Source organism: Spermophilus citellus, assembly GCF_964194105.1.
Source record: "Spermophilus citellus genome assembly, chromosome: 9".
NCBI classification, from domain to species: Eukaryota; Metazoa; Chordata; class Mammalia; order Rodentia; family Sciuridae; genus Spermophilus; species Spermophilus citellus.
Window position 1 is genome coordinate 58,304,104 of NC_138191.1, and position 26,386 is coordinate 58,330,489.

The 26,386-nt window shown below is 34.9% G+C and overlaps 1 protein-coding gene across 1 annotated transcript in view; it reads right to left on the bottom strand.

Moving 5' to 3' along the window:
* Positions 1–26,249, bottom strand: part of CCDC18 (coiled-coil domain containing 18) — a 115,673-nt gene extending 89,424 nt beyond the window's left edge. The window contains exons 1-9 of the mRNA XM_081307403.1: positions 26,057–26,249; positions 25,089–25,260; positions 23,500–23,635; positions 21,942–22,116; positions 18,955–19,110; positions 15,487–15,593; positions 13,170–13,298; positions 12,094–12,190; positions 6,303–6,424 (exon numbers count right to left, since the gene is read on the bottom strand). Coding sequence (XP_081163529.1) covers positions 6,303–6,424; positions 12,094–12,190; positions 13,170–13,298; positions 15,487–15,593; positions 18,955–19,110; positions 21,942–22,116; positions 23,500–23,633 — 920 coding nt within the window. The 5' untranslated portion in view covers positions 23,634–23,635; positions 25,089–25,260; positions 26,057–26,249. The remainder of the gene's footprint in view (positions 1–6,302; positions 6,425–12,093; positions 12,191–13,169; positions 13,299–15,486; positions 15,594–18,954; positions 19,111–21,941; positions 22,117–23,499; positions 23,636–25,088; positions 25,261–26,056) is intronic.
* Between the last annotated feature and the right edge of the window lie 137 nt (positions 26,250–26,386).

The window sequence follows — 26,386 nt, forward strand, 5'->3', positions numbered from 1 at the left end:
GATTTCAAAATACACTACAAAATTATAGTAATCAAAAGTGTGATGTTGACATAACAACAGCTACATAGACCAATGGAACAGAATAGAAAGCCTAAAAGTAAATCCACATATCTACAGTCAACTAATTTTGTGGGGAGGGTATCGGGAATTGAACCTAGGGGCTGTCAAACACTGAGCCACATCTCGAGGCCAATTTTGTATTTTATTTAGAGACATGGTCTCACTTAGCACCTTGCTTTCACTGAGGCTGGCTTTGAACTCGTGATCCTCCTGCCTCAGCTTCCCAAGCTGCTGGGATTACATGTGTGCACCACCTCGACCTGCTACAGTCAACTAATTTTTAACAAAGCCACCAAGGATATGTACTGGAGAAGAAGCAGTCAAATAAACAGTGCTGGAAAACACTGGTGTCCATATGCTGAACTATGAAACTCGAACCTTATCTTTCACCAGTACACCCAAGACAATGAAACTACTAGAAAGAAACAGGGAAAACACTTCAGGTCACTGAAATGAACAAGGATTAAAAAAAAAAAACAAAACTCAAAGCATAGGCAACAAGCCGGGATCAGTGGCACACACACGCCTGTAATCCCAGCAGCTTGGGAGGCTAAGGCAGGAGGATTGTGAGTTCAAAGACAGCCTCAGCAAAAGCAAAGCACTAAGCAACTCAGTAAGACCCTGTATCTAAATAAAATACAAAATAGGGCTAGAAATATGGCTCAAGTGTCCGAGTTCCCTTGAGTTCAATCCATGGTAACCACCCCCTCCAAAAAAAGCATAGGCAACAAAAGCAAAAATGGACAAATAGGATTATATCAAACTAAAAAGCTTCTGCAGAGCAAAGGAAACCATCAATAGTGAAGAGACCACCCAAAAAATGGAGGTAAAATCTGCAAACTATACATCTGAAAAGGGGTTAATATATAGAATATATAAGGAACTTCGAAACCTCAATACCAAAAAAAAAAAAATTCTCATTTTTGAAAAAATGGGCAATAGATCAAAACAAATATTTCTAAAAACAAGACATACAAGTGGCCAACAAATACATGAAAAGGTGTTCACCATCATAAAAAGCACCCAAAATGCAAATCAAAACCATAATGATATATCATCTCACCCATTAACAATGACTACTTTAAAAAAACTAAAGATAACAAGTGCTAATGATGACATAGAGAAAAAGGAATTCTTACATTCTGTTGTGGGAATGCAAATTAGTACAGCCATTATGGAAAACAATATGAAAGTTCCTCAAAAAATTAAAACAGGGGGCTGGGGATGTGGCTCAAGTGGTAGCACGCTCGCCTGGCATGCGTGAGGCACTGGATTCGATCCTCAGCACCACATAAAAAAAATAAAATAAAGATATTGTGTCCACCTAAAACTAAAAAATAAATATAAAAAAAATTAAAACAGAACTACAATATGATCCATCAATTCCACCACTGGGTATATATCCAAATGAAATTAAATAAGTATGTCAAAGACACATCTGCTTATTACAGAACTACTCATAGTAATCAAGAAATAGAAACAAATGAAATATCCATCAACTACTGAATGCATAAAGAAAATGTATATATACAAAATAATATTATTCAGCCATAAAAAGAATAAAATCCGGTCTGGGGTTGTGGCTCAGAGATAGAGCGCTTGCCTAGCAGGCATGAGGTACTGGGTACGATCCTCAGCACCACATAAAAATAAAATAAACATATTGTGTCCACCTACAACTAAAAAATAAAAAATTTAAAAAAAATGAAATCCTAGGGCTGGAGTTTTAGCTCAGCAGCAGAGTGCTTGCTTAGCACATGTGAGGCACTGGGTTCAATCCTAAGCACCATGTAAAAATAAATAAAATAAAGGTTTCATGTCCATCTACAGCTAAAAAAAATTTTTTAAAAAATGAAATCCTGTCATTTACAACAATATGGATAGACATATAGATCATTACGTTAAGTGAAGTAAGTCAGACATGAAAAACAAATAACACATGATCTCACCGACATGTGGAATATAAAGTTCATCTCATGGAAACTAGAGTATAATGGTGGTTACCAGAGTCTGGGGAGAGTAGAGAAGGGGAAGAACAGAGCTGATCAATGGGTACTAATTTGTAGTTAGAATGGAGTAAGAAGTTCAAATATGTTATTGTGCAAGAGTGTGAGTACAGATAATAATTGAGCACTGCATATTTCAAAAGCTAGAAGAAAGCATTTTGAAATGTTTTCACCATAAGGAAGAGATGAATGTAGTGCTGGGCACAGTGGTGCACATTTGTAATCCCAGTGACTCAGGAAACTGAGGCAGGAGTATTACAAGGTCAGCCTGGGCAATTCAGCAAGACCTTGTCTCAAAACATAAAAAGGGTTGGGAATGTAACTCAGAGGCAGAGTGCTCCTGGGTTAATTCCCCAGTCCAAAAAAAAAGAGAGATGTTGGAGAATTAAGTATATTCTGATTATACAATGTACACAGGTATCAAAACATCACGTAGAACCCTATTAATGTATACAATATTTGTGTTTTAATATATCAGCTTAAAAATAACAATTTTAAAAAATTTGAGGGCTGGGGATGTGGCTCAAGCGGTAGTGCGCTCACCTGGCATGCGTGCGGCCCGGGTTCGATCCTCAGCACCACATACAAACAAAGATGTTGTGACCGCCAAGAACTAAAAAACAAATATTCTCTCTCTTTAAAAAAAAAATTTTGAAGCTAATTCTAATATCTAAGTATTGCCTATTTTTGTGTGTATGTGTGTATGGTTGTGTAGATGTGCAGTACTGGGGACTAAATCCAGAAAACCTCTACTAGTGAGCTTATATCCCCAGTTCTTTTTATTTTGAGACAGTGTTTTGCTAAGTTGGCCTTGAACTTGCCGTCCTCCCACTTCAGCCTCCTGGTAGCTGGGATTACAGGTACGCACTAATGAGGCCTGACTAAATTCCTGCTTTTTGCACGGCAGGGACTCACATCATCTTATGGTTGACATTGATATTACTTGCTATTATAGTTGAGAAAACTGAGGCACAGAATTGCCCAGTGTCTCACAGGTAGGACAAGACTACCTACTATGTTGGGATCATTTCTGCTCCCTTTCTAAATATGTAGTATAAGAAATCTAACTCCAAAATTCCTGAAACAGCATTTTGCAGCATGAAGAGAAAGTTCTGGAGCTGGGTAAGTTGCCCAGCATATGCCCATAATTCCAACAATTCAGGAGGCTGACAGGAAGATTCCAAGTTTGAAGCCCAGTCTCAGTAACTTAACAAGACCCTAAGCAACTTAGAGACACCTTGTCTCAAAATCAAAAATAAAAAGAATTGGAAGGGGCTGGAGTTGTGCTCAGTGGTAGAGCACTTGCCTGAGGCACTGGGTTTGATTCTCAGCACCACATACAAATAAAGATCCATTGGCAACTAAAAAATATTTAAAAAAGAAAAGAAGAAGATAATGATGAAGAAGAATCGGGGATGTAGTTTAGTGGTAAAGCATCCCTAGGTTCAAACCCCACACCAAAAAAAAAAAAAAAATAGTTTTGGATAGGGTAAGGAAAAATCATGAACTCTTCACAATGGACAAAAGTTAAAATCTACCTGTAACAGATTATTAGGGCACTAATATTTTCAATTACATATACATGCGCGCGAGTGCGCGCGTACACACACACATACACATATATGTATATATTTCACACACACACACATATATATATATATTTACCTATTAAAAAAACTTAACCATGGGAACAACCTTATGATCAGAACTGCTTTTGCATTTTGTCAATTCCCTTTTTTCACATTTTTAACATCTCTGAAATTATATAATCAATAGTTCTAATAAGAGTTGTCAGCTAAGCAGGGTTACAATGTAGTTACATTGCTTATTCACTTGTAAACAACAATAGAGCCTTCAGCAAAACTAGGAGAATGGGTTTCTGTAAATGGGAAGAAAAACCAGGAGATAACAATGGAGCACTTTAAGCCCACAGAAACAAATAGTTGTGTGGAACAGTTGGGTAGGTGATAAATCAGATACTTTTGTGTGTGTGTGTGTGTGTGTGTGTGTGTGTGTGTGTTACTGAGGACTGAACCTAGAGGCGCTCCATCACATTCTTGGTCCTTTCTATTTTTAAATTTTGAGACAAGAGTCTCCTCACTAAGTTGCGTATGCTGGCCTCAAACTTGCTATCCTTGTGCCTTAGCTTCCCAAGAAGCTGAGATTACAGCATGCTCAGCTGTGAGTCAGATATATAGAGGAAGCCAGGAGCAGTGTAGCATAAACCTGTAATCTCAGGAACTCAGGAGACTTAGACAGGAGGATCACAAGTTCGAGGTCAGCCTCAGCAATTTAGCAAGGTCCTAATCAATTTAGAGAGACTGTCTCAAAATAAAAAAAAAATAAAAGGGTTGGTGATGTAGCTTAGTCATAAAGTGCCCCTGGACTAAATCCCCAGTAATAAAAATTAAAAATAAGAAAATAAAAAAGATTTATATATATGAAAACTCTTGGCAATAGAGTCAAAATTATGTAGAACCAAAATTGGCTCAGCAAAATTGCAATATCAATTTAAGAGCCCAGCATCAGTGCTTATTAGTTCTTATAAGAATTCTTTCAAGAAATACTGTATCAGCAGTACTCTTGATGACACAAGGAAGAAAGATACTGTGGACACTTTGAAGGGTCAATCTCTGAGTGTAAAGTTTTAGAACCATCTTAAGCAATTTATTTCATTTATATTTTTCTTTTTAAAAAAATAGTACTAAGGATTGAATGCAGGGCTTGAGCATGCTACAGTATTTTCCTCTTTATGCAAGTAATATGATTTTAAAAAATATTTTTAAGGGGTTCAGGAGATAGCTCGGTGGTAAACTGATTGGCTAGCATGTGTGAGGCCCTGAACTAGATATCCAGTATTAGAAGAAAAGTCTTAAAAATTCTTTATCATAAAGTATAAAATAAAAATTTAAGTGATAAAGCACTGTATCATAGTACAATTAATAGTATTTTTTTCCTAAATATATCGTGCAATTGATAGCATCAGATGATAGGAAATATTCTGGTTATATAAAAGTAACCATTACAAAAACTATCGTTACCTCTTCTACCACGCAAAAATACTACATGTACTACTTAAGGAAAATGTTAAAATTAGACAAAGCAATTATTTTAATTGCTATCACACCCTTAAATTAACAGTCTGAAATTATAAGGGCTGATTAATATTAACCTCTGAAATGATGATGGAAATTAGTTCTAAGAGGCTGACATGATATCCTAGAGAATGTACAGGAGTCAGAAAACCTTGGTTCTCATATTTGATCTTTCTGACCTTAGTCACTCTCTGGGCTTCCGTTTCTTCACTTATAAAACAAGAGGACTGCTGGGCATGGTAGTATAAGCCTATAATTCCAGTTACTTGTGAGGCTGAGGCAGGAAGAATTGAAGTTTGAGGCTGGCCTGGGTAACTTAGTGAAACCTTGTCACAAAATAAAAAATAAAGGGTTGGGGATGTTGCTCATGGATTCAATCTGCAGTACCAAAATTAAAAACAAAAACCCAACAATAGGGGCTGTGGTTGTAGCTCAGTAGTAGAGTACTTGCCTCGCATGTGTGAATCATTGGGTTCAAGTCTCAGCACTGCAAATAAATAAGTGAATAAAATAAAGGTCCATCAATAACTAAAAAATAAATTAAAAAAAAACTAAAAACAATAGGGCTGGAGTTGTGGCTCAGTGGCAAAGCACTTGCCTCACACGTGTGAGGCACTGGGTTCAATCCTCAGCATCACATAAAAATAAATAAACACACACACACACACAAAAAGAAAAATAAATAAAAAATTTAAAAAATGAACAAAATAAAGATATCGTGTCCATGTATAACTAAAATAATATTTAAAAAAAAACCCAACAACTACAAGGTGATAACAATAACAAGAAGGTGGACAAGGTTATTCTTCATGATTTCCAAAGTTCTTTTTTTTTTTTAAACATTTTTACTAGTTATTAGTTAATGTGATCTTACTATAAATCATTATGTCTGTTAATTTTTTCTAACTATATATGCAAAGCAAATATGTTAATCAACATCATGGTACATTTACAACTATGTTACCATTAACACGTTTTATTGCATTTAAAATTGTAACTTTATACCTAGAAAAGTGTTTCAGGCACAAAGCTTATCATTCTACATATCTAAGTTCATAATTATAGTATATAAAATCTTATTTTTAAATGTTTTAATTCTTTCCATCTCCACACAAAAATTCTTTTTTCTGCAATACTGTACCTTAATTTTTCCTTCAGAATTTCAAGTTCACTTTTATATAGACCACACTTTTCTTGTAGTCTTTTATTTTCTTTTTCACAGTTAACTAGATTTTTTTCTAATATTTCTTCTTCAGTTTGAACCTAAAACAATAAATTATTGTTAAGTACAACTACTTATATGGTCATGAGTTTAGGTGTTTCAAATTAAAAATGTAGGTAGTATTTCACAAGCAGGAGAGTAAACTAAGTGATTTCATGTTTTAAGTCCCCAGACTTACAGTGCAAAGAAGCAAAGTGAAGTTCCTGGGAGTAATGAAAGACAAGAAGGAGGATGCTACTTACAGATGGGCAATTGCACTGTCACTTAAAAGCATAAATGTTCTGGTCTCATTTGTACAAAGCAAGCAACTCAAGTAGGAAGGCTGCTCCCAAATTACTAAAGGCTAATTTCAGTGCAAATATTTCAGAAGTACTTTTTGAAAGATTAGTCACAAAATACTCCCACTGAAATAACAGTCTGAAATGTAAAACATAAAATTCAAGCACCCAGGTTGGAGCAAGAGCAGTGAAGGACTAGAATATCTGCCCTACTTCCTTTGTTACCCTTGGTTATATTCACCCAAGTATAGGGGTTTTACTCAGCAGAGTTAAAAATTGATAATCTTAAGGAAAGCATAAAAAGATGGGGCTGGGTTGTAGCTCAGGGGTAGAGCACTTGCCTCACATATGTGAGACCCTGGGTTCAATCCCCAGAACCACATAAAAATAAATGAGCAAATCAAATAAAGATTTTTAAAAAATAAAGTATAAAAAGAAGTTTTCCTCTCTCTCCCTGAGGATATTCGTTAAGATATTCCCCTACAGATGTTATTAAGAATCCATCTAAGATATTCCATTCCCACAAGGACCTTCTCCAAGGCTTTCATAACAGTGATCTAATTAATTCATACTTAAGATTTCAGTATCTAATGAGATCTTAATATTTTATACTGCTAAATGGTATTTACAGTTTTATTACAAAAGAATGGCAAATGAAATCTTCCTCCATATTAGTACCTGATATGGTCAATAACTTCCCCTTTAAACTTTTTTATTCTTTAGCTGCCATGGCAGTATTTTAATAGACCTTTTTTCTTTACTTCCTTTTATTAATAACTCATTTTTTACTGTGCTTTTTTCCTTTTTCTCTTTGAAACTTTATTTGTCCCTTGCTAAAACTATGCTAAGCACTCACCCCAAGTCTCCTCAGGCAATACAAATCATTTTAAGCAACACCTTAACTTATAAGCCCAAAGGCATTTAATTCAGTATTTTTAAATTTTCCTCCTTCCTTCCACCCAAAACTTTTTTTTCCTTCATTTTTATCACTTTTTTCCTCTAAGGAACAAAAATATCTTTATTTCATTAAAAATGGACTATATCATCTTTCATGTCCTTCAGACTCTTGTGCTGTTTTTCATTTCCCTGTGCTTCCAGAACTCTCAGTTTCCCTCTGCCACACACTCCAATGACCCTTGCCTATGAAACCTACTAAGGTGTTCAGGGTATCCCTATTTCTAAAAACTCTTAATCAGCTTCTTTCTATATTTCTATCCTCTCCCCTCACCACCATTTATTGACTCTTTACCTTGTATAATGATATATCTTTAAAACTACCTCTACTACCTCCCTTCCCATTTTCCCGCTTCTAAGATTGTGCCTTCTATATAGTTCTATCATTCTTCATCCTTCTTGACAAATTTGCAACATCTGGCACTGAAGATGATCATTAAAAACGCTCTATTGCATTGGATTTTCTTATTAGACTTTGATGATTTTTCTTTTTTTAATCACCTCTTCTCAATATATTTCAAAAGCTCTTCCACCTATTTTTTATCCTCTTATCATATACAAAATTCCTCTGTCAATATCCAAGCCGTCTACCACTTGAATACTGTCAATTCTTTTTTGTAATATTTACTATTTATTTTTTTAGTTACAGTTGGACACAATACCTTTATTTTATTTGCTTTTATGTGGTGCTGAGGATCGAACCCAGGGCCTTGCACGAACTAGGCGAGTGCTCTACCGCTGAGCCACAACCCCAGCCCAAATACTGTCAATTCTTCTTCTTTTTTTTTTTAATCTTTATTGTTTAGTTGGAGGTGGACACAATACCTTTATTTTATTTATTTATTTATATGTAGTGCTAAGGATCGAACTCAGCGCCTCACATGTGCTAGGCAACCACCCTACTGCTGGGCCACAATCCCAGCTCTTAAATACTGTCGATTCTTAAAATGCAGTTCTAGTCCAGATTTCAATGTCTAAGACAAGATTGGGAGACACAAATATCTACTTCTAGATATTCTATAGACATTCCAAAATAGAATTCATCTTTTCCCCCAAATTATGTATTTTTATTCATGATGCACTCAAACTAGCAACCTAACAATAGTATACTTTTCTCTCTTTCTGTCTGCTCCTAATATATTCAAGTGGTTACTAGATGCCACTGATTAACAGCTCTCATATCTCTCTATACATATTCATCATCTTCAGTAACTCTTGCCTGGTCTCTCGAGTGTCCTTGACTTGCATCCATCTCTCCAATACAATTCACAGTGATATCAGAATGAGCAACCTGAAACATGTGTTTGATCATTTCCTCGGCTTAAAACTATTTAATGATATGCCATCATCTTTGAAATACTCTAGCAGCTCATATATCTCCTCCATGAAGCCTCTTCTGAGCCCACCACTTTGTTAAATCTCCCTTTATGTCACCAACCATACCAAACAATTTATTGTACTTTCTAAAATACTAAACTTATTTGTCTATATACCTGCAAATCTTACTAGACTGTGACCCCTAGGGAGGCATTATGTGTTACGTATAACTGAACCTCCCAGAGACTAGCATAGAACCTGGCATGTAAAAGGAACTTGATAATTATTTAATAAGTGAACACTCTATGGTTATCCGTACTCTGAATCTTATTACTCTACCTTTCTTAAAGATTTTTTTTTCTGCTCTCTTTAACAGAATCATTGAGTTCTCTTTGATTATTATCCCAAGATGGAAGTATCCCATATTGGTATCTCTTTACTAGACCTGTTCTGAGCTCAATATCTGAATATCCAACTCATGACCTTTCTCCATACAGGATTTATTAGTCTTTTTTTTTTTTTTTTTTTGTAACAGGGGCACTTGAACTTGAACTCAGGAGCACTTGAACAATAAGCCACATCCCCAGCCATATTTTGTATTTTATTTAGAGACAGGGTCTCACTGAGTTGCTAAGAGCTTCACTTTTGCTAAGGCTGGCTTTGAACTCACAATCCTCCTTCCTCAGCTTCCTGAAGCACTGTGATTACAGGTAGTGCACCACCATGCCTGGCTATCATGAAGTCTTATTTAATAAGATATTAAATAAATGTAAAGAAGTCATTATACGGCATTTCTTGTAGAAATAGATAAAGCAATCATGAAATTCATATGGAAAAATAAAAGACCCAGAATAGCAAAAGCAATTCTAAGCAGGAAGTGTGAATCAGGCGGTATAGCGATACCAGATTTCAAACTATATTACAGAGCAATAGTGACAAAAACAGCATGGTACTGGTACCAAAACAGGTGGGTGGACCAATGGTACAGAATAGAGGACACAGAGACTAATCCACAAAGTTACAACTATCTTATATTTGATAAAGGGGCTAAAAGCATGCAATGGAGGAAGGATAGCATCTTCAACAAATGGTGTTGGGAAAACTGGAAATCCATATGCAACAAAATGAAACTGAATCCCTTTCTCTCGCCATGCACAAAATTAACTCAAAATGGATCAAGGAGCTTGATATCAAATCAGAGACTCTGCGTCTGATAGAAGAAAAAGTTGGTTCGGATCTACATATTGTAGGGTCGGGCTCCAAATTCCTTAATAGGACACCCATAGCACAAGAGTTAATAACAAAAATCAACAAATGGGACTTAATTAAACTTAAAAGTTTTTTCTCAGCAAGAGAAACAATAAGAGAAGTAAATAGGGAGCCTACATCCTGGGAACAAATTTTTACTCCTCACACTTCAGATAGAGCCCTAATATCCAGAGTATACAAAGAACTCAAAAAATTAGACAATAAGATAACAAATAACCCAATCAACAAATGGGCCAAGGACCTGAACAGACACTTCTCAGAGGAGGATATACAATCAATCAACAAGTACATGAAAAAAATGCTCACCATCTCTAGCAGTCAGAGAAATGCAAATCAAAACCACCCTAAGATACCATCTCACTCCAGTAAGATTGGCAGCCACTATGAAGTCAAACAACAACAAGTGCTGGCGAGGATGTGGAGAAAAGGGTACACTTGTACATTGCTGGTGGGACTGCAAATTGGTGCGGCCAATTTGGAAAGCAGTTTGGAGATTCCTGGGAAAGCTGGGAATGGAACCACCATTTGACCCTGCTATTGCCCTTCTTGGACTATTCCCTGAAGACCTTAAAAGAGCATGCTACAGGGATACTGCCACATCGATGTTCATAGCAGCACAATTCACAATAGCTAGACTGTGGAACCAACCCAGATGCCCTTCAATAGATGAATGGATAAAAAAAATGTGGCATCTATACACAATGGAGTACTATGCAGCAATAAAAAATGACAAAATCATAGAATTTGCAGGGAAATGGATGGCACTAGAGCAGATTATGCTTAGTGAAGCTAGCCAATCCCTAAAAAACAAATACCAAATGTCTTCTTTGATATAATGAGAGCAACTATGAACAGAGCAGGGAAGAAGAGTAGGAAGAAAAGATTAACATTAAACAGAGACATGAGATGGGAGGGAAAGGGAGAGAAAAGGGAAATTGCATGGAAATGAAGGGAGACCCTCATTGCTATACAAAATTACATATAAGAGGTTGTGAGGGGAATGGGGAAATAAACAAGGAGAGAAATGAATTACAGTAGATGGGGTAGAGAGAGAAGATGGGAGGGGAGGGGAGGGGGGATAGTAGGGGATAGGAAAGGTAGCAGAATACAACAATTACTAATAGGGCATTATGTAAAATTGTGGATGTGTAACCAACGTGATTCTGCAATCTGCATTTGGGGTAAAATTGGGGGTTCATAACCCACTTCAATCTAATGTATGAAATATGATATGTCAAGAGCTTTGTAATGTTGTGAACAACCAATAAAAAAAAGGAGAAAAAAAATAATAATAAAAAGAAGTCATTATATTCCTATATGGGATCAGTTTAAGCAACCATGCATCAGGGGAAGTGGGCTCCTCTTGGGCTGGTAGGTCAAGGAGACCAGTTGAAGGCTACATAATCTACTTGGCCTTCATTTTCAGGAGGTGAGGAGAATGAATCTCCTGCTTCTACCTCTCTAGTTCCAACCTCAACTCATACCATACTTCTCTGTATTGTGTCCCTACTCTAATCTTCTTGGATTAAAAAAAAAAAAAAAGTTTATCCTGACAATAAATGTATTTAATAGTATCCTTAATTAATATTTTTAAAAAATCTTTCTTTCATTGGACACAGTCATATATGCCTGAAAACAGTTACTTGGGAGGCTGAGGTAGGAAGATCACAGATTCAAGATAGCCCAGCAACACCCCCATTTAAAAAAACAAAAGAAAGAAATTATATGAAAAATATATAAATTTTGAAAATTATTTAAATGATTTTACTATGAATAAAATCATAAAAGTATTCTTCTTTAACCATAAATAAACATATTCTGCTTGTAACTATTTTCATTTTCAGAATATGAGCATAGTACAAAACATTGAATTTGTACAACTGCCTTTTTACCTTTTCCAATTTTTCAGCCACTTTTTCCTTGTATTGTTGGAAAGCTTTACTCAGCTCCTCGGCATTATATAATGCTTCATTTCTTTGTCGTTCAGCTCTAAAATTTAAAAAGAGATAATGAATACAAGTGAAGAATGCTCTATATTTGAATAGTTAGGTTCCAAAGTAATTTTTTAAAATATCTTTTCCCTTAGTTGTTGATAGATCTTTATTTTATTTATTTATACATGGTGCTAAGAATCGAACCCAGTGCTTCACACATGCAAGGTAAGTGTGCTACCGCTGAGCCACCATCCCAGCCTCAAAGTAATTTTTATTTAATTACAAGTAATAATTAGAAGCTTCTTTAATAGTAAAACAGATTATTAGGCTTAACCTGTAAAATGAAGAATGAAGACTATACTATGATCATTTTCATACCCCATCAACATAAAAAATAAAGTATAACACAAAACAAACTCTAAAATATACATAAATTCCTGTATATTGGCAATATTTCCTCCTAAGCTGGAAAAGACAGATTAGAGAAGTAGTGTGTTAGATGGTAAATTTTCAATGGTTAGGTATTACAGAACTACTACACTGTTAAAATATTAAAAGTACCAAATAAATTCTGTGACTTGTTCAAATAAATTTCTAAAAGGTATTTTAATAAACAGTAACCTCCACTGTTATAAGATACAAAACTCTAAACAAAACAACAAAAATAAAATCCAACTATCACCAAGCACTGCTTAAGCCTCACCTTGCTATTTCATCTCTAAGTTAACCATCACCTTTCCTCATATTTCTCAAATTTAACTGAGAATACTGAGCTGGAACTTGATCAATATAACCCCCATACCTAAAACATTTTATATATTTAAACCTACTCACATCACATTCTTTCTAGTGTAAATAAATGCACGACCTTCCTCTCATCCAAGATGAATTACTCAATCTATACTCTGAATCTTTACTCTTCCCACAAAGGAACTTCCCTCTACTCTCTGATTTTCAGTCCTTTCTTTATTGGCTTTTTTTCCCCCATATATAAACAAATTCATGTGAAAGTACCTCGCTTTCTGAACACTTACCTTTTTCCTTGTTTACTTTGTTCAAGTAAGTCTACCTTCAACTTTATACATTCCTCTTTGGACTCTTGCAAACTGTGTTCCTTTTCAATCACCATTTTCTGGCTCTGCTCTAATTTATCTTCTGCCTCTCTACAAAATAAATTTAATTTAATTTTTTTTTTTTTTTATGTGTGTGTGGGTGGTGCTGGGGATCAAACCCAGGGTCTCATGCATGTTTGACAGGCACTCTACTGCTGTATCCCCAGTACCATTAAAAAGACTTAAAGTAATTAAAACAGATATGTAAGAATAATGCAACATTAGGAGTTCTATTATTTAAGTCAGAGAGTTAAGAGAAACAAATATGTGAGATAAAGGAAAAAGCATATTTATAACTTGTTAACTAAGAGTTTTATAAGGAACAAAAGAAGGCTTCCATCAAATGAGAAATATATCTGAAGTAAAAGTTCACATTTCATGGTCATATACTAGAAACCATTAGTACATAGCTCAGAAATAAGGATTACCAAGGGGTGGGGGTGGGGAGGGAGGGGGGCAGTGCTAGAAAGTGATATCGGCCAAATGTTATCGTTATATTGTGTATGTATGAATATGTAACAAATCTCATCATTATATACAACTATAATACACCAATAAAAAAAATGTGGGAGAAAAAGAAAGGATGGTTATTATCACCTCCACATCCAACAATGTTTCTGACAGTGCTACCCAATACAAAATATAAAAGTGAAAAAGTAAGAAGTACAAATAGTGAGAGGAAAAAACAAAATTTCCTTTATTTCCTGATAATATCATTAACTACCTAGAAAACTAAGAAGAATCAGAATGAAAAACTGTTATAACAACATTATGTGAAATAGTCCAATTACAAAATAATTACATTATGAAAAAATCAAGCCAGGTGTGGTTAGCATTTGCCTTTAATCCCAGCTACTCAGGAGACTGAGGTAGGAGGACCACTTGGGCCTAGGAGTTTGGGACCACCCTTGACAATATACCAAGAGCCTATATCTTTCTTTTTTTTGTTTAATATTTATTTTTTAGTTGTAGTTGGACACAATATCTTTATTTTACTTTTATGTGGTGCTGAGGATTGAACCCAGGGCCTCACACATGCTAGTAGAGCGCTCTACCACTAAGCCACGACCCCAGCCCCAAGAGCCTATTTCTTTAAAAAAAAAAAAAAAAAAATTCAGTAACCTTCCCAAACACTAACAATGAATGAAATGGGAACAAATTCACAATAAACAACATTATAGGAGCTGGGGTTGTGGCTCAGCGATAGGGTGCTCACATAGCGCGTGTGAGGCCCTGGGTTTGATCCTCAGCACCACATAAAAATAATAAATAGGGCTGGGGATGTGGCTCAAGCGGTAGTGCATCGCCTGGCATGCGTGCGGCCCGGGTTCGATCCTCAGCACCACATACCAACAAAGATGTTGTGTCCACCGAGAACTAAAAAAATAAATAAATATTAAAAAAATTCTCTCTCTCTCTCTCTCTCCCCCCTCTCTCACTCTCTTTAAAAATAATAATAATAATAATAAATAAAGGTATTGTGTCCAATTACAACTAAAAAATAAATATTTTAAAAAATTATAAAATAGCAAAGAATTATTTTAAATGTGTTGAAGTTAAATTTTATATGTATAAAAATATAAATTATATATATCTACAAAATATATAAAATTTTATATATCAAAGAAAATTACAAAACTGATGAACTTGAAAAACAACTTTAGTATAAATCAGAATCATCTGCAGCACTTGTTAAAACACAAGATTTGGTGGCCCTACCTCCCATGATTTGTGGTTCAGTAAATCTGAGATAGGACCTGAGAATTTATTTCTAACATGTTTCCACATGATGCTAATACTGCTAATCCCAGAACTACACTCTGAGAATCAAATAGCATAATATGCTAGTGAGTATACATGTATTTTCCATTTATCCAAGGTAGGAAAAACAAATGATAAAGTACCTGATCTCTTATATTTTATTTCTTGAACTTTATTGAAGGACTGAGTATGTATTACTATACAATGAGAAATGAACTAATTCATATTTAATAAAAGCATGTAAATAAACCCCTCAATTTACATTTACTATTTTTTAGTCCCTATATACTACATGTAATCTACAGTGAAGAGGAGTTATGATTGACTACAATTAGGTTCAATAAGTTCTAAGATACCTGCACACTACCTGGGACATTTATTATAAATTTATTGGAGGTGGGGGGAGGGACAAGATTTAATAGGATATAACAAAGAAGTGGAAATGAAAAATCTTAAAGTTATAAAAAGGTATACTTACCTCAAAACTTTATCTTGAGCTTTAACTTCTGCTTCTAAATTTATAATCTGTTCCTCTAATATTGGGATATTGGCTGCCTGTTGCTGAGCAGATTCAAGCACTGAAATCTAAGACATAAAACAACTTTTAGAGCACTTTCTCTTATAAAATAAATTAATCTATTTGGTCCTTAGTCTTTTCCCTGTCAGATGAGGGGGTTCAACAGAACTCCTCAGTCACTGGTCAAATGTAATGCTATCTATTCCTTTAATCAACATTTAGATGGGCATGTCATTATTACAAAACAGTCTCAGCATGTGAGGTCTTGCCATTACCCTTAATATCCTCAATATCCCAATGTAACTGATTAGTATCTGTAGGCAAGTGGGGAGAAGACTATCTACTGACATCATCTAGAAACAATTTCATATAAATTAGAATATTAAATATAAAACATCAAACCATAAAAAATTGAGTTTCTATGATTTGAAAATTAATTTTAGGGCTGGGATTGTGGCTCAGCAGTAGAGCACTCGCCTAGCATGTGCGAGGCTCTGGGTTCAATCCTCAGCACCACATAAAAATAAATAAAATAAAGATATCGTGTCTAACTACAACTAAAAAATAAATATTTTAAAAATTAATTTTAAGTAGGCTCAGTAATCATTGTAATCTCAGTGATTCAAGGGGCTGAGGCCAGCCTGGGCAATTTAGTAAGACCACATCTCAAAATAAAAAATAAAAGGCCATGGTATGTAGCTCTGTGATAAAGTGTCCCTGGGTTCAATCTCCAGTACCAAAAGAAAAAAATAAAAATATAAAACAGATATGGATGTAAATCAGTAATAGAGAGGTTCTGAGTTCAATCCCTAATACCGAAAAACACACACACACACAGAGCAAACAAACCAAAAAACATGTGAACTGCCCTGGAAAAGACAACTTCCCTAAACTACTTTTTTGGCCCTATACACTACATGTAATCTAAAACACAATTTAAAAAATGTTGAGATTACCTATCTTACCACTTAAAACTGTTGTGTTTAAGTCCTTTTAAAGAAAAGGTTAAAGTCTTATTAGTTCAGTGGTTAATAAACTCTTTTTTTATTTAGCTGGACAAGGTAATACACACCTTCGACTCTAGGGGATGAGTGAAGCAGGAGGGTTTACAAGTTCGAGGTCAGCCTTAGCAACTTAGCAAGACTCTGTCTCAAGATAAAAAATAAAAAGGGCTGGGGATATAGTTCAGTGACAAGAGTATCCCTTGATTAAATGCCCAGTTTGTAAAACAAACAAAACCATCTATATCTCTTTTGAGTTTAAGTAAGCATTTACAAGTTTAAAGAGATTATAGTTGAAGAAAATTAAAAACATTTTTAATAAACAGAAACAGTGAACAGACAAATCACAGAAATCTAAATGGGCAAATATATTGAAAAGATAAGCCTCATAAGAAATCAGGAAAAATGGTCTTTTTACCTCAAGGGGACAAAAACAAAAAGTAGAATGCAGGAAATGACTAAAAAACACTTGTTCCCTATAATTTGTTCATTCTGCCTCTGGGAATCTATCCCAGAAACAATCCCAAATACCAACGAAGTTTTATGCTCATTACTACACTATTTTCTAAGCTGGGAAAAGAACAACATTTTGTCATTTAAAAAAAAATTTTTTTTAGACACTGATGGGCCTTTATTTTGTTCATTTATTTATATGTGGTGCTGAAAATTGAACCCAGTGCCCCCCACACATGCTAGGCAAGCGCTCTACCACTGAGCTACAGCCCCAGCTCCTTGTCATTTGTCTTTATATTTAAGTAGAAAAGAAAAATACTTTCCCGTAACTCCACTACTTAAAACTATATAGACTACAAAAAGGATTAGACAAATAGACCATAAAAGTAAATAATGAAAGCCCCATTCTGACCTTTCAGTTCCTCTTGAAGTTACCAATAGACTTTCTATCCTTACATATTTCACATGTATAACTATATACATACAAACATATATTTATGCACTTTTTATAAAAAGCAAAACTGGGAACTTTGTACATGTTTTGCTCTGTAGTGTTTTTCTATCATTAAATATATGAAGTAATAGATTTTTTTTTTGAAGAGTTGGGTATGAAACCCAACAATCTCATATATTCAAGACCAGTGTTCTAACATTAAGCTACTTCCACAGCCTGGGTATGTTTTTGAGTGCTGATATTACCCTAAGTGTCTTTACATACGTTATATCATTTGAACCTCCTAATGTTCTGTGTAATTCAAATAACTTTGCCTCTTAGTACCGATATATTTATCTCATTATTTTTAAAAAGATTTTTGTTGCAACCCATTTTATAGGCATAATGTAATTTACCATATTTCTAATTTTAGACATCTTGAGTTCTTCGATTTTTTATTAATTATTATTAATTTTTGGAAGCAGGGATTGAAACCAGAGGCACTTAGCCACTGAGCCACATCCCCTTTTTATTCTGATACAGAGTCTTGCTAAGTTGTTTAGGGTCTCATTAAATTGCTGAGGCTAGCTTTGAACTTATGATCCTACTGCCTCAGCCTCCCAAGACACTGGGATTACAAGCATACACCACTGAGCTCACTCAACTTCGAACCACTCGAATAGGAAAATCATCAACTAAGTTATGGAATAATCACAATAAAACATAATGCTACCATAAAAATGATCAGTGAAAAAGCTAAGTAAATCCATCAGAAGATGTTCAGATTGGGCTAGGGGAATAGCTCAGTGGTAAAGAGCTTGACTTCTTACTAACATACGTGAGGCCCTGGGTTCATTCCCAGTACCATCAAAAAAAAAAAAAAAAAAAGAAGAAAACAAAAACTCTGACTATACATGAAATAAAAACGATAGGAAAACCCAAAACTATTCAAGAAGGGTCTGGATTCAACTATGTAATCAACCAGTAGGGTAATTTCTAGATGGTAGAAACTTTTGAGTGATCTTTCTTCTTCCTTTCTTCTACTCCTTAAGGTTTCAACAATGACAGTGTATTCTCTTTAAAAAGGAAGATAAATAATAAGATAAGAAATACTACACTCTGGTAATTCTAAGAGTTGATTTCTCTAAATGTAAAAACTATAAATTTCCCTAAATCATTTTAAGATATAATTTTCTTTTTTATTTGCAGAGGGATTATTGGGGTTGAACGCAGGAGTCCTCTACAAATGAGCTACATCCCCAGCACTCTTTATTTTGCTCAATAAGTTGCTTATGGCTTCACTAAGTTACTGAGGATGGTCTCAAATTTGTGAAACTCCTGACTCAGCTTTCCAAGATGCTGGGATTACAGGCATGCACCATCGCACCCAGCTAAAATCAATTTCTTAACATATCAGTAGTATCATAATAAAAATTGCTGTATATTAAGGCAATAAAAAGAATATTTTTCAAATATTTTTCAAATAGATGAAAATGATTTCATTTATTTCCTATTGGCATATTGATTATTTCAAATACATACTTTTGCTTTTGACTGTGTTAATTCAAAGTGGATTGATTCTATTTTAGTCATTAAAGAATGATTCTGTGTGACCAAACAAGCATTTTGTTGCCTAAGTTTATTAAGTTTCTCTCGAAGACTTTTAATTTCTTGATCCACAGGAGATGAAAAAGACATCTGAAAAATAAAAAAGAACAATCTATTTTTAATTAGTTAAGGACTACATAAAATGAAAAATGATACATAATTATCAAAATTAAAAGCTAAAAAAAGAGATAAAATATCTATTGACTACTGATGAAAATACTTGAGACATCATTACTCTCTCTTCTACTGCTTGTCATGCATTAAATATGACTTGGAAAACAGTGGCTATTTTGTTAAACTGACTGGTATTATTCAATAAAATTGAATATTTTAAAATCAACAATCTCTCTCCTGAGTATAAATTTGATAGAAACATTTGCACTTTTGCACCTGATATACAAATACAAATATTCAGAACTACATTGTCCATAAGAGTAAATAAAAAGAACCCAAATGTTGACCAACAAAGAGAAATAACAGATTAAAATATTTTTTGTTCTGTGTATTTATTTTAAAAAATTAGAGTTGTAGATGGATAGCATGCCTTTATTTATTTGTTGATTTTTTTTTTTTTTTTTTTGGTACCGAGGATTGAACTCAGGAGCACTCCACCACTGAGCCATATCCCCAGCCCCATTTTGTATTTTTATTTAGAGACAGAGTCTCACTTAGTTGCTTAGTGCCTTGCTAAATTGCTTTGAAATCATGATCCTCTTGTCTCAGCCTCCACAGCTGCTGGGAATACAGGTGTGAGCCACTGCACCCAGCCTTATTTGTTGATTTTTATGTGGTGCTAAGGCTTGAATCCAGTGCCTCACATGAGCCAGGCAAGTGCTCTGCCACTGAGCTACAGCCCCAGCCCTTATTATGTGTATTTTTAATATATTCTTCTTAACAAACATTTTAATTTTCATGGGGGTTGTGATTTTTCAAAACAATATTTGTATTTTTTTTTTTTTGGCAAGGGGACACTGGGGATTGAACCCAGAAATGCTTTACCACTGAGCTACATCCCCAGCCCTTTTTATTTTGTATTTTGATACACAGTCTCACTACACTGCTTAAGGCTTGACAAATTACTAAGACTGGCCTTGAACATGCAATCTTCCTGCCTCAGTCTCCTAAACCATTGGACTTATAGATGTTGCCACCTCACCTCGTTAGTTTTGGTTTCTTTCTTTCTTTTTTTTTTTTTTTTGAGTAATATATTTAGGCAATTCAAAATCAAAACTACAATAGAAAAAGCATACACAGAAGGGGCTGGGGTTATAGCTCAGTGGTAAAGTGCTTGCCTCTCACAGGTGAGGCACTGGGTTTGAACCTCAGCACCACATAAAAATAAATAAAGATATTATGTCCATCTTTTTAAAAATCTTTAAAAAAAAAACATACACAGAAGAGTCCAGCCAATCATTAGTAGATAGGTAACCATTTTCATAATTTTCTTATTTAGTACTCTAGTGATTCCACATGCCTACACAAGTAATACAAATTACCCACCTACCTTGACTCTTTATGCAAAAATGAGGATATTTTATACTCTATTCTGCACCTTGCATTTTTTACTTGAACAATATATACTGGCAATCTCTCCATAATCAATACTTAGAGAAACTCAAAAAATTTTCCCTTAAATAAAGTTTCCATTGCATGAATGAACCATAGTTTATTCAATCACCTTTCACTGGGCACTGAAGTTATTTCTAATGACTCATTTTGACTCATTTTGTACTCACACAGATGTACCTATAGGATAGTTTTGCAGGTAAATATTGCCAAATGCCTCTCCATAAGGATTATATCATTTTGCATTCACACCAGCAATGTATATCCTCCAAATATCAAAACAAAAGACAGTGTCAAACATCTGGATGTTTAACAATATGATTAGTAACAACTAGTACTTAAATTCAGTTTCATTTTGAATTTCTTTTACTGTAAGTGAAATGTAACACTCATCCATTTGCCTGAAGATCATTTGTATTTCCTTTTCCATTCATGTTTTTTGACCACTGGGTTACTATCTTTTTCTTTTCACTCTCAAGGAGCTTTATGTATACTATAGATTAACCCATTCTCTTTGATAGGTATTACTAAAAGCTTTTTCTTTCCAACTTGTGACCTATCTTTTTATTTTACTTATGGTAAAACATAATGATTATACACATATAATATATACAATAAGAATTATCAGTAATTCAAATCAGGATAGGGATCAAAGGTCCCAAAATTACATACTCTTTGTAGACATGGAATTGAATTTATTTTCTGAAATGTAGGCTCAAATAGTTTCATTATGCAGCATCCTTACAGAAAAATCTCTCAAAGAATGGTTTTTTGAAACAGAAAGAGCAAATTTTTATCAAAACATATGATATGTATATGCAACCTTGTCTATGTACATGAATTTTGGGAATGGGGACATGATAAACAGGAAGAAGAGAGGGCAAGTCAGTGAAAGGGTTGAGTAAGAAAGAGATACAGTAAAAGAGAGGAACAGATTTCCAGATCAGGAAAAGATTTCTAACATCACTGACAAACTTAGGCATAATGAAAGGAGAATAGTGCCATAGCACCACATAGCACCTGATTCAAGCTAAATTGTGAATATATGTTAGTTAATTAATAATTGATTATCTGTTATCTATTGGGCATAATACTAAAATCAAGGGAATTATAATTTACTTGAGAAAAGAAGACATTAAACTACAAAAAGGCAACAAATATAGAAGTTTAAAAATAAAGTAATACACCAAGATAACTATGTTCTTGTTAGAACATTAAAAAAAAATGCATTTTTAATTCTTGAACCCTATAGTAAAAAGAGTACAGAAAATTGAACAGGCATTTAAAGAAAACACATTTTAAGTATATAAGTCTAAAACTAAAACTACTTAAGTAGACAATCTAAAAACAATAACCTTATCTCTTGCACTTTTTTGAAATTCAGTACTACTACCAGACATTTTACAAAGTTTTTTATAAGATGAGTAGTTCGAAAGTCCTGGGTGGCTAGGCTGAACAAGATCTTCCAAAATGAGCCTTTCGGTCCTTGAGGGATTAGAGGTATAATCAGAATTTTCACTTGGACTAACACTAGAGACAAAAAGAGAAGTATATTTTAGTTCTTAGATAGTTTAAGTAGTCACTACAAATTCCTATAGAATAAATAAGGAAAGAAAAAGAAATACTCAGAAATGATGCTTAAAATTGTATCTATAGTTATAAATGTAAGGCAACATTCCAACTAAATTTTAAATAAACCATAATTAGGCCAAGCGGCACACCCTATAATCCCAGCCACTTGGGAGGCTGAGGCAGAAGGATTATGAATTTGAGGCCAGTCTCAGCAACTTAACAAGCCCTCAGAAACTTGGTAAGACCCTGTCTAAACTAAAAAATTTTATTCCCAAATAAACAAATAAATAAACCATAATTAACATTAAACTAGCAATCTATGTACTTCCTGAGTATCTATGCTAAGGTTACTTAGGATTCAAAAAAAATGTCACAGCAATGAAAGATTAATATAAAGCTCCAAATATACACTGTATACTTTTTTTTTTTTTTTGGCAGTCCTAGGGATTGACAAAGGCACTCCACTACCGAGCTACCTTCCTGGCATTTTTCATTTTTTTTTGAGATAGTGTCTCACTAAAATCACCCAAGCTGATCTCAAACTTGCAATCCTCCTGCCTTGGTCATGCACTACTGTGCCTCACCACTCACTATGCCTCACTATTTCATGCTTTTATTCCTAACCCATTACTTTTTTTTTAATATGTAAATTATTCTCTAATATCCTTTTTTTCTAAACTGTGAGTTATATTAAAACGCATAGTAGGGGCTGGGGATGTGGCTCAAGTGGTAGCACGCTCGCCTAGCATGCATACTTGAGGCCCTGGGTTTGATTCTCAGCACCACATAGAAGCAAAATAAAGATATTATATTCTCCTAAAATTTAAAAAATAAATACCTAAAAAAAATGCATAGAAAATTATATCTTATTCCAGAGGCATATTAAAAACACAATATATAGGGCTGGGGGTATAGCTCAGTGGTAGAGCACTTGCCTAGTATGCATGAGGCACTGGGTTTGATCCTTGGCACTACATAAAAATAAATAAATAAAAATAAAGATACTGTGTCCATCTACAACTAAAAAAATATTTTAAAAAAATAATAATAAGGGTTTGGGATTGTGGCTCAGTGGTAGAGCGCTCGCCTAGCCCTGGGTTCAATCCTCAGCACAACATAAAAATAAATGAATGGAAGAAAGGTACTGTGTCCAATTACAACTAAAAAAAATAAATATTTAAAAAAATAATAATTACATAAATAAAATAAAGATATACAAAAAACAGTTTTATCATTTTAAGAAATCTTTAAAAAAACCCACAATACGTAATAATGGAACCTAAACATTTTACATTCATAAATTAAAGTCACACTCTGAATTCTATATGTGATTTTACTTACCTGGATAATTCTTCCCCTAAATTCTGCAAACTCCATTCTGTTATCTTCAGTTCATGTCTTAAGGAAGCAACATTTGCAAGCAAACTTTCTTCTTCATTGTCTTTATTACAGTAGTCTGATGAACTAGATGCCATTTCTTAAAAAAAAAAAAAAATTCTTGTACCTTGCCTGAAAGATTCCGTGGTGTCAGTCAAAAGGTTCTCACAGTAATGGAATTTAATTCATTATTTTTCTATTTCGAATGTTGTGAAATCTTTCATGGTGATTTAAAACAAAACAAACACAATAATAATAAATTTCTCTGTAGTGTAAAGTCATGAAAGATAATTCAATATAATCTGAGTGGACTGATTTTTTATTTTAAGCAGGGTCTAGTCATTACAGTCGTTCTTTTCTAAGCACATTAAGCCTTCTTCTTTTTTAAAAAAATATGCATTTTTATTTGTTGATGGACCTTTATTTTACTTATTTGTTTACATGTGGTGCTGAGAATCAAACCCAGTACCTCACACACATGCTAAGCAAGCGCTCCACCACTGAGCTACAATCCCAGCCCTTAAGACTTCTTAATAAGTGCGTAAAATAAGTATTTTTGTTCCACATTAAGGATGAAGAAGGTATAATTCAGAGACAAATTAATTTGCTCAAGGTCACATAAAGAGTGAAACCAAGATTTTAATCCAGGTCAGCAAGATCCAAAGACCTTTTAATTACGTTCAACTATTCTTTTCTACTTTTTTTTTTTTTTTTTACTTGTAGATGGACGCAATATCTTTATTTTTATTTATTTATTTATTTTTATGTGGTGCTGAGGATCGAACCCAGGGCCTCAAGTACTCGAGGCAAACGCTCTACCACTGAGCTACAACCACAGCCCCTTTACTACTCTATTATGTCAATTTCAATATGAGGTATTTGAATTTTCATAATCACTGATAAAATGTAATCAGTACAGTCTTTCATATTGTCCTAGAAGGCAATTCATTACCAGATAAAAGTTATCCCCTCCTCCCATTCACAATGGTTATAAAATTTAAACACATACACACAGTCGAATTGACAAGTCATAAACCACAGAGATCAAAATTACATCTGGAAGTTCAATTCATACAACTATTAAAGAAAAAGAAACTTATTTCTTCAACTGTTGAGTATTTCTAGGGTTGTGAAATGCTACTAAATTCCATCACACATAAAAAAAATCATCATAAGACATTTTTATTATTGGAATTATTAAAATGAGAAACTAAAGCTTTAGAATCCCTACTACTCCTATACATTTTACTGTATAATCTTACAATTCATTCCTGTTTCAGATTCCACTTACCTTCTTCATTGTAGCACCTCTTTTATCACCCTTTTAAAAATTCTGACCACATCCTGAGGTCCAAAAGGCTAGAAGTCCTATGTATTATATTTAAGACTGTACATTACAGTCTTGAATGTACATATAAATGTACATATAAATGATGAATACTAAACTGCCTTTCCTTCCCCTCATCTCTCTAAAGTAATTGCTACATTTAATTCCACACTCAAAATCTCTCAGAGATAGGGTGAAAGGTTAAGGGGGGAAAAAAAACTCTCACCTTATTGGAAAAAGTTGGGGCAGGAAATTAAATATTCTCTGTAATCTTAGCAGACAAACTGTTTTTATCCTCTTTCCTCTCTGTTTCCACAAATGTTTCTGTTCAAACTTCCCCAACAAAATTCAATGATCAGGTTTCCATCCTGCTTTATCTAGTCAGCATCTCTAGTCCCCTGTAAAATTGTGGAGAAAAAGGTAAAGAAAATTTGGACAAGTTCAAAAAAAAAAATGCTGTTTGATGCTGTATTTTTTATTTAAGTCAAGTTTTATGATCAACATCTGTGTATTTCCATATAAGAATTTTCTAACTTTTTTGAGGTGGCAATGATTACATCTGATGTTCAAACATTTTCATTTTTCTAGAGGATCATTTACTGTCAAATAAAGATTGTTCCTCACTTCAACTTAACAGTAGTTACAAAAAAAAAACCTATCTTCATTGCCTGCACGTACGTGGGAGGGTACATCATCCTACCTAGAAGCCCAGACGACGTCATCTTTTAGCCCTAATTAATTGTTTTATAGGTACACACGCATGCCCACCACAGGAAGGGGTATATTTTATACCCCGACCAGAAGAAAGGGAAGGGGGCGGGTAGTCGTCAATTCCAGGAAGGACCAAACTTCTGGGTCCCCGACACTGGCGGGAGCCTCGTCTCGAGCGCCTACTTTATGCCCTGTGATTTTGGTAAGATCGGGCTGCAGTCGGAAAAGATTTCCCATTGTGGAAAGAGGTCATCGTTTTGTTATAGTATTATCCTGTCAGGAAAACGCTCAACTTAACATCATTGATCCTACGTCCACTTGAAAGAAGAGGAGCAAAACTTGACAGCCTCGGATCTCTTGTCAAATCAAACACAACCCTGCACAGCGGCATGCTCAGCAAGAGCGAGGACCCGGGCCCAGCGCGTCCAAGGTGCCCGGAGGGAAACAAAACTGGTTTCCACCCGCCAAGGGGCATTCGCTCACCACCCAAGTCGCAGCTGGGGACAGGCCCACCGCAGGGCCGCGCGACACGTCTGCGCTCGGAGGCCTCGGACCCTCTCCCGGGCCACGGCGTGGAAGCCTCAAACACACCAAAAGGAGAACGAGCGAACCCAAGCGAGTTCCAAGAGCCGCGGGAACCGTTGGGACGCGCCTCCTCGGCCGCAGCCCCGCCCCCCGCGCTGACTCCGCGAGCGTAACGTCGCGATCGCAGGGCCTGCCGGGGATCGTGGTCAGCTAGAGCCGTAGAGCCCGCTCCCCGTGCTTTTCCGGGACTACATTTCCCACAATTATAGCCAAGACGCCCATTGGTGT